The 10,064-nt window shown below is 45.0% G+C and overlaps 1 protein-coding gene across 1 annotated transcript in view; it reads left to right on the top strand.

The window, feature by feature from the left end:
• Window positions 1–2,211, top strand: part of DMRTC2 (DMRT like family C2) — a 5,933-nt gene extending 3,722 nt beyond the window's left edge. The window contains 3 exon segments of the mRNA XM_006779535.1: window positions 544–604; window positions 761–923; window positions 2,099–2,211. Of these exon segments, the coding sequence (XP_006779598.1) occupies window positions 544–604; window positions 761–923; window positions 2,099–2,211 (337 nt within the window).
• Window positions 2,212–10,064: the final 7,853 nt, after the last annotated feature.

The raw sequence follows: 10,064 nt of genomic DNA, 5'->3' as shown, positions 1-10,064 counted from the left end.
GTTGCAGATTCATGCCCCCAGTCAGCATGTGCAAGAGGCAACCAATCGATGTGTCTCTCTCACACTGATGTTTCTCTTTCTCTCCTTCACCTACACTCTCCCTTCCACTCTCTCTAAAAATAAATAAATAAATCAAGGGAAAAAATGTTCTTACTCCTTGAGTGAGGATTTTTTTTAAGTATAGTATAGTGAATACATAAAGCATTAACATAGTGGTTTATTATCATCAAGTATTATGTACTGTACATAATTGTAGACTTTTGCAAGACTGGCAGCATAGTAGGTTTGTTTACACCAGCATCATCACAAACATGTGAGTAATGCACTGCACTATGATGTTGCAATGGCTACATATCAAGAGGCAATAGGAATTTTTCTGCTCCATTATAATCTTATGGGACCAACAATGTATATGTGGTTTATCATTCACCTAAACATTGTTATGTGGTGCATGGCTATATAGAAAAATCCTGCCCCTCTTCCCATGTGTACATGTCTATCCATGTGTTTAATATTCCTGGCACCTTCTCTCCTTATTTCTAGATGCTCAACTTTGATACTTCAGCCCTGTGGTACCCCAGACCCTCTTCTGCTTCAACCACAGGTCCTGGGAAAGAAATGGGATCCAGGACCCCTGGGAGGAAGTTGACCTGGGAAAGGGAAGAGGAGGGGGTAGTTAAGTAATTGGGGGCTGAGGGAGCACTTGAAGGGTAGGCAGCAGTGGGGGTTCCCACTCTGTTTCTCTCCCTTTTGCTTGCAGGCCCCCAGAGCCACTCGCCTGGCCTGGACCTCTGCCTCCGCAGAGCGGCAGCTGCAGCGGGAGGCAGCTGAAGCTCTTGTGGGGCTGAAAGATTCATCCCAGGCTCCCTGCCTGACCCCTTCTGTCCCCACTAACTCTTCCTGGATCTCCCTGCTCCATCCAGGTAACCTGTTTCCTGAAAGCAGAGGATGGGGTAGGGATGGTTGTGAGATGGGGGTACTGGAGTAAGCAGGAGCTAACCAAGGACATCAGGAGGTCAGCAGTTTGAATGCCCTCAGGCCAGGCCCCAAGCTTCTCAACCTAGCCCCTAGGGATTGCAGTTGAGAGTTATTGAGTGGATCACTTTTATCAGTTTTTTGCTCAAAAGCAAATGTCCAGTGCCGTGATGACAAGGAAAGTGAGGCCCTGGGCGAGGCAAGGACTTGCTTATGGTCATAAAGCAGGACAGTGGCAGAGTCTGGTCTCCTGGCTCTAGGCCAAGGCTCTCTCTACACAAGTTACCTGTTGACGGTTGGAGAGGGGCTGAAGAGGTAACAAGGGTCTGGCCTGGAAGGGGATCTGATGACTGCATTTGAGAAGTTTCCATTCTACTTGGGAACACTGGATACCTTCACAAAGCTCAGTGACAAACCTGGAGAGAACCACAGGAATCTTGAGGAATGAGAAACCTATGAGGACAGAGAGGGAAGACTGAGAATTCTCCTGTCCAAAATAGTGGGTTGGGCACGGTGTGCTGATGAGGAAACCGTCCTGGAAGAACTGATAAAACAGGAGGAGATGAAGCTGGACAGGCTTTTCTGATCACGAAGGACTGGCATGCCAGTCTTAGGAGTCTAGCCCAGCAGCTGTGCATGAAGGGGAGCCAGAAATGTTTCTGGGCTAGACAGGGACATATCAGAGAACCTGAGCTTTAGAAAGACAATTAGAGTGGATGTGATGGAGGGATTAGAAGAGAAAAGACTGGACGTGGGAAAATCATTGAGGAGAAAGTGTTTGCTATAATCCAGGTGAACAAAGATGAGCCCTGGGTTGGATGAGATAAAAAGAAGGGGTTGCTGCCCAGCCAGCATGGCTCAGTGGTTGAGCATCAACTATGAACCAAGAGGTCAGGGTTCAATTCCCAGTCAGGACACATGCCCAGATTGCAGGCTCGATCCCCAGTGTGGGGTGTTCAGGAGGCAGCCAATTAATGATTCTCTGTCATCATTGATGTTTCTATCTCTCTCTGCCTCTCCCTGCCTCTCTAAAATTAATTTTTAAAAAAATTTTTAAGAAGGGGTTGGGAAGGGGAGGGGAATGGATGTAACCTGGTCCTGCCCCCTTTCTTCCTGCCTATAGCTCCTGCTGGAGGAAGAGGATTCCAGCCTGTTGGCCCTTCTCTTCGACCCAGTCCAGCCCCTTCCGTGGCTCTGCATATTGGGCATCTGGGTTCCATCTCCCTCCTAAGCTAGAAGCCCAGAAGTGGGAGCCTCTCTGGGGCAGGTGCAACAGCCTGCAGATGCTGCATATTTGGTATTTTATTGAGGTATTTGTGCAGTAGGAGCTTCAGCTTTTTTCTAAGCCTTCAGGTGCTTTGTTATCTTTTGGTTCCTTTTTCAGCATGGGCATTTCCTTAGCCAATGGTGGATATGCTCTTACCCCCTTGGGTCTTGGGACTTTTTTAATATCCCAACAAAGATAGAACTGTGCAATTTAAGCTTCAAAATAGGTTTTTGCATGAATTCATGTTCCAGGATATTTATTTGGCATGTGATTCTGTACATACCTGTGCATTTATGTCTGTCTCCATGCATGCAAAAACAGAAGAGTATTTTCATTTTGTGTCTAGGTTTGTGTGAGTAAGGAAGAAATAAAGCTTTGTTGTTTTAAGCCACTGAGATTTGGGTATTGTTTGTTACCAAAGCCAAACCTAGTCTATCCTGACTGACAGAAAGGACTTGTTCATTTTAATTCTCAAAGTAAAAATCGATTATTCAGGAACTACACAGATAAATGCAAACATGTATTTCTTTTTTTTTTTAATATATTTTATTGATTTTTTACAGAGAGGAAGGGAGAGAGATAGAGAGTCAGAAACATCAATGAGAGAGAAACATCGATCAGCTGCCTCCTGCACATCTCCCACTGGGGATGTGCCCGCAACCCAGGCACATGCCCTCGACCGGAACCGAACCCGGGACCCTTCAGTCCGCAGGCCGACGCTCCATCCACTAAGCCAAACCAGTTCTGGCCAAACATGTATTTCTTATGGCCAGATAAGAAGGAGTGCTAGAGGGAGACAGTGGAAGATTTACTGTTCAATAATTAAGTGCCTGCTCTGTGCCAGGCATAGACAGTGTTCAACTGTCCAGAGGGCCACAAACTGAAGTAAACTATAGGGCCAAGCAGGTCATATAAATGAGTAAAGAAGGCCAGGTGAGCCCTAGAAAACGTGCCCTACCTTACAGGGAAGCCTCCTTTTGACCCTAATAGATTATTGCCAGACAGGAGGGAATGTAGGCTCAGTTTTGCCATATCTTCTGATTTTTTCAAGAGAATCTGGAAAACTAGATTTCTATGTAAAAGGTCCTAATTTTCAAATGTTGGTTCAGTTTTCTTCCCTAAATCCTCTATAGGCCAAACAAAACATATATTCAGGCCAGCTTTGCCCAGAAGAATGCCAATTTAATGCTATTCTAACATTTTTCAAATGGGGAAACTGAGGCCAAGCAGCACAGGAAGAATCAAATTAGTCATAATCAAGGGTGTTGCCTGAACTAGGAAAGTTCATGTGTCTAAGTTTCAAAGGACCTCTAAAAGGTTAAAGACAATTATTACCATTTACTGAGTACCCACTGTGTGTGATTCCCATATATCTTCACAGCAACTTGGTAAACTATGCATGATTACATTCATTTTACAAATAAAGGAACAAGCTTAGATAAAAGTCTCTTACCCGGTATTTTAGGGAAAATGTCTAGGCAAATATTGGGGGAAGTTTCCTTCTCCTTGTCAGGCCCAAATCAATTAGTAGATAATTTTTATTAAACATAGAATGAAAGATTCAGGACTCCAGGAGACAGACAAGAGTCTCAAGGGTTTTTCAAAAAGTATTTTATTTTTCTACTCAATATATCTTTAAGTAATATTAAGATCTTCCTTGCATTTTTTTTTCTTAGTCCTCTGCTGTCGAGTCCTTTTCCTTGAACTGTTCCAAATATATGAAGACCTAGAGACCTCCATCCCCATGCCCACCTGGAGAAAGGGCAGTGGATGTGCCTGATCACTGATTCATTTTTCTGATGTTACCTACCCCACTCTTTTTTTTATATATATATTTTATTGATTTTTTACAGAGAGGAAGGGAGAGGGATAGAGAGCTAGAAACATCAATGAGAGAGAAACATTGATCAGCTGCCTCCTGCACACCCCGCACTGGGGATGTGCCTGCAACCCAGGCACATGCCCTTGACCGGAATCGAACCCGAGACCCTTGAGTCTGCAGGCCGACGCTCTATCCACTGAGCCAAACCAGTTAGGGCTACCTGACTCCTTTTATTCAAAATTATTGATGTCAATGGCATCCAATTACAATTTGTTCTTTCTTGTTTGGGGCTTTGGGAAGGTAGACTACTCAACAGATTACAGAGTAACAAATCTGCAACATTTCTCAGTGCAAGATAATCAAAGTATGAAAGTTAGCTTCACATCTTACTTCCCTCCTCTTACTATAACTTAGATGTATGATTGCCCCTTAATAGACCTGCCTAAGCCTTGCTGTGCCATGCTTTCCCAGTGACCAAGCCCACATCATCGCAGAGGAGGGAAGCATTACAACATGCAACATGGATAAGACCCTGCTACTCAGGGCGCCTATGGTCCCCAATACACCAAGGTCCTACGGCTAAGGAAAGTATAATTTGGGGTTAAAGGATAACCGAAAGGAGCAAAAAGAGAATGTGATGGAGACTGGGGAATGCGGGGAGGAGCTAGGGGCAGGGCCTTCTCTGCAGCTCACCTCCCCTTACTGCCAGGCCTGGCAGGGCTTTTCACACCACTGGCCAGGCCTATGTGTCTATCAAATCGTTAGGGCTTCCCATTGGTGCTGAGTGCGGGCGAGTAGGTTCTGCAGAAGTCAGCTTTGGGAAAGGGGGCAGATTTAAGAATTGCTCATGTTCCTATATGTCCCTGCCTCTTTGGGTGCAGAAACTTTCACCTGCAGTTGTAGAGACCCAGTGGGTTTCTGGCCTCTGACTAGCCCTCAGATACTACAGCCAATGGACTGTGAGCACTGACTGTTTCATATGCCACCCCTTTTCCATTTCCCATTGCAGGGCAAGGAAAGGTGTTTCGGTCCAATAGGGCATATCTCTTCTAAGCTTCCTTCATGTACCATCTTGACATTCTGCAGAAATAACCAATGAGATCCCAAAGTTGGAGCACCATCCCTGCTCCTCTCTCTCCAAACAAGACTTCTCCCCCATAACTACCCAGGTTTTACTTCAGAAGCTCATTTCATATTCTTCCCTTTGGAAACCCATGCTTCTCTGACTTCAGCCCTACATGAACCTGATCCAGTCCTGACCACACTCCTTGTCCAGTGAAGAACTAACATCATACCACCCATCTCCATCCAGTTTCTACTGAGCTGCCGGTTGCCTGGTCCATGTGTAACTGGGTCTGCAGTCTCCAGCATATGTTTGCATACACACATGCCCTGCATAGACCCCCATGAGATCCTGAGCTCTTCCCAAAAGCTTATTCATCCTTTTCTTCTAACTTAAAAAATGTCTCTGATATGCCCCTTAGGCAGAGTTCTCTACATTCCTTAGGAGCACTTCGTCCCTTCTTCACAGGCCTGATCACCTTGAACTGTGCCTATCTCTGTCCAACTATGTCTTCTTACCCAAGAATAGGTGCTAGCATTGGACAGAACCTGCGTTCAGTTTCTCTCCAGGGGATCAGAATAAATTACTTAAGTAAACACATTCTGATTCCTAGGAATTGGGTTTTTTCCTACAAAGTTAATGCACTCTGATGCCACCTCTCCCCCTTATCATAGCATGAACAGCTTTCTGCTCACAAAGATTTTTTAAACAGTTTATTTCTTTTTTGAAAATATACTTTTATTGATTTCAGAGAAGAAGGAAGAGGGAGAGAGAGACAGACACATCAATGATGAGAGAGAATCATTGATTGGCTGCCTCCTGCATGCCCTCTACTGGGAATCAAACCCATAACCAGGGCATGTGCCCTCTCCAGGAATAGAACCATGACTTCCTGGTTCATAGGTCAATGCTCAACCACTGAACCACACCAGCTGTGCAATAGTTTGGGAGGTTTTTTGATATTTTTTATTGATTTCAGAGAGGAAGGAGAGGAAGAAAAAGATAGAAACATCAATGATAACAGAGAATCATTAATTGGCTGCCTCCTGCACTCCCCGCACTGGGGATCAAGCCCACTACCCAGGAATGTACCCTTGACCGGAATCAAACCCAGGACCCTTCAGTCTATAGGCCGATGCTCTATCCACTGAGCGAAACCGGCTAGAGCTGTGCAATGGTTTTTTTAAAGCAGTTTTAGTTTCACAGCAAAAATAAGAAGGTACAGAGATTTCCCATATTCCCATGCCCCACACATGCACAGCCTCCTTAGTTAACAACAATCCACACCAGAGGGGTACATTTGTTCTAACTGATAAACCTACATTGTGCCCCCAAGTGCCTTCAGAGCTCACACTCTCTCTAAATTATAGAGAAATGAGGCCACCTGCTGGCCAACCCAGTCCTGAATCAGCTCACTGTTCACCCAGAATCATCTCTTTCTCCTTCTTTAATTCCTTTAGTCAACAAACTTTGTGAACATCCTCCATGTCCAGGCACCTTTCTACCTGGGGATACAATGAGGAACAAGGCAGACAAGTCTGTGCTCTCATGGAGCTGGCACCCTCTCTAGCTGGGGAGACAGACAGGAGGCTGACAGTTGCTATGAAGGAAATAAAAGAATGTAATGGACTACAGAGTGACTGAGGGAAAGGAAGATTTAAAAAAAAAAAATGGTGGCAGAGTAAGTGGATGCTGCACAGATACGGTCCTAGGACAAAACTGGAATTACAACTAAAATACAGAAAAACTTCCTGAATAATCAACAGAAGACTAGCTGGAGAGAACTCTAATAACCAAGGACAGAAAGTGGAGACCACATAGAGACTGGTAGGAGGAACGGAGACACAAACGGGTTGGCCAGGCACCCACAGACAAAAACTGAAGTTCCAGAGAGATATCTTAGCTGTGGGGGATTGGCACTGAGAACTCTGGGGTCTAATCCCCAAGCTGGGCCTCCCAGAAGAGAACCAGAACTGAGAAGGGTACCCACATAAAATCTAGCAATGAAAAGCAGCAGGGCTGCTGTCTGCCAGGGAGAGACAACTGGTAATACAGGCATATCTTAAAGGGCTAATGCACAAAATTCCCTGTGGAGCTACTCACCTTGTGCTCTGGCAGAGGGAGGGCACAGTGGACTGAAGCTGTGTGAGCAGAAGCCAGGATTGGTGGCTCTGGGGTTAGAACTCAGAAGGCAGAGACCCTGGTTTCCTGTGCTGAGTCATTCCCTCACGCTATGGGGGTCACCTTTCTCATGCAGATATTTGCTATACAGGCAGCTTTGCCTAGGGCTGTGGTCGGCAAACCGCGGCTTGCGAGCCACATGCGGCTCTTTGGCCCTTTGAGTGTGGCTCTTCCACAAAATACCACATGCGGGCGCACATGTATAGTGCGATTGAAACCTCATGGCCCATGCACAGAAGTCGGGATTTTGTGGAAGAGTCACACTCAAGGGGCCAAAGAGCCACATGTGGTTCGCGAGCCGTGGTTTGCCGAGCTGCAGTTTGCCGACCACTGGCCTAGGGGGAAGAGAGTTGACCCACCCTATTGGAAAACACCTTGCCTCAAGGTGTGGAGTTTCTGAGGCCCATTAAGAGACTGAGAATAATGACCTCCAGGTAGAAGCAATTGCCCCACCTGGTTGAAAAAAACTCTCACCATACCTGTGGGTGATTGTTTGAGGCCTATTCAAGATGGAATTCTATCAGTCTGTAGGCAGAGCTAGTCTCTGGAGGCTTTGAATCTTTGCCTGATCTAATTAGTCAGAAATAGCATTTGACACTGTCCTGCACTCGAGATTGAGAGGTGTAGCAGATCTACCTAATACATAGTCACAAACCCAAACAGGCAGCCAAAATGAGGAGACAAAGAAACAACCCCAAATGAAAGAACAAGAGAATCCTCCAGAAGAAGAGATAAATGAAATGGAGATAAGAAATTTATCTGATATAGTTCAGAATAATTATGGTAAAGATGCTCAGCAGCATGAGTAAAGCTATAACTATGAAAACAGAAATAAAGAATGGCATAGTACAAATAAAGAACACATTGGAAAGAATACACAGCAGATAAGGGGAAGCTGAGGATTGACTCAGTGAATTAGAAGACAGGGTTGAAAAAAAATCAAGAAACCATAAAACCAAAAAGAAAACAAAAAACAAAAAACAGGTGGACAGCTTAAGGGAACCTGTGGGACAACATGAAATGTAACAAAATTCGAATAGTAGGTGTGCCAGAAGAAGCAGAAAGGGAGAAAGGAATAGAGAACATGTTTGCAGAAATAAAAGCAGAAAACTTCCCTAACCTGGTAAAGAAAAAAGTTCAGAAGGCACAGAGAGTCCCAAGCAAGAACCCAAACTGGCCCACACTCAGGCACATCATCCTTAAAATGCCAAAAATTAAAGACAAAGAGAGAATCTTAACCCCTCCCCTGGCAGAAACGTGTATACTCGTTTTCACAAAATGTTCTTTTTCAGTCGTCGACGAGTATACTAAGAAAATATGGTAAAAAAATATGGTTTATAGGAAGACGAGTTACAAACTGTTTTCATAACCAGCATCAAAAATACTATATAGAACCAAAATAAAAAAATTAGTCTGAAAAAGAAACGTTTTTAACAAAAAAATTGTTGGGGAAGGGGTTAAAGGCAGCAAGAGAAAACTGTTACCTACAAAGGAGCTCCCATAAGGCTGACACCTGATTTCTCAACAGAAACTCTACAAGTCAAAAGGGAATGGCATGAAGTACTCAAAGTTATGAAAAGCAAGGATCTGAAACCAAGATTACTATATCCGGCAATGATATCATTCAAAATAGACAGTCAAATAAAGAGCTTCCTAGACCAAAAACAAAAACAAACAAGCAAAAAAAAAAAACACTAAAGAAGTACATCACCACCAAGCCAGCATTACAAGAAATACTAAAGGAACTGCTGTAATGAGAAGAAATAGAAAGAGAAACCTAGCCATACTGAATTAAAATGACAATAATTAAGTACCTATCAATAATAACCTCAAATGTAAATAAATTAAATGCTCCAATCAAAAGGCATAGGGTAGCTGAATGGATACAAAAACATGACCCAACTATATGCTGTCTACAAGAGACCCACCTCAGAACAAAAGACTCACACAGAATGAGAATGAAGGAATGGGGGAAAAATTTTCCATGCAAATGGAAAAGAAAAAAAAGCTGGAGTAGCAATATTCATATCTGACAAAATAGACTTCAAAATGAAGGTCATCACAAGAGACAACAAAGGTCACTACATAATACTAAAGGGATCGATCCAACAAGAGGATATAACCCTGATAAATATATATGTACCCAATATAGGAGCACCTAAATATATATTTAAAAAAAAAAAAAAAGGCTGTGCGATATTCGTGAGAACCGTGAGCGTCCGTGGAAACAAAAAAAGGTAAACCGAAGGGGTTGCTCTTTCACGTTGCTTCTCAAACACATTTCCCATTCTCCTTCCCTACTTCATCCCTCGCCTCTGTCTCCGCTCCTCTGTTCAAGGGCTTCAGAAGCCCAATTACCCGGGGATTTGTCTCTGTGGCAACTCCAAGTTACGTTTTTTTGTGCCGCACGGCCGGAAGTGTGCTGTGTCCGGAGTCTCCTGGGAAATGTAGTCCGAAGCCCCGGCCCAGCCGAGTGTTTCTGCCTCCTCTGGCCCCAGAACCAGGGGCTGGGTGGAGGCGCCTTGGTGGGGAAGTTAGGGGAGGGTGGTGGGGTGCTGTCTGCGCACGGTCACCTGCTGGCCCAGGACACAGAAGGGTCGTAGAGCCTCGAGCCCGTGGCTAACGGCCCTCCGCAGGGGGCTCGGAGGACAGCAGTTGGGCGGGGGTGGGCCCGCGCCCCGGAGGCCCGAGCCGCTACCCTTACCGCTCGCCTCCGCGGTCAGAGCGGACCGCCGCCTGCTCGCCCTGCGGGGGGG

Source organism: Myotis davidii, unplaced genomic scaffold (genome assembly GCF_000327345.1).
Source record: "Myotis davidii unplaced genomic scaffold, ASM32734v1 scaffold1577, whole genome shotgun sequence".
Taxonomy (NCBI): Eukaryota; Metazoa; Chordata; class Mammalia; order Chiroptera; family Vespertilionidae; genus Myotis; species Myotis davidii.
This window is presented reverse-complemented; position numbering and strand designations above follow the sequence as displayed.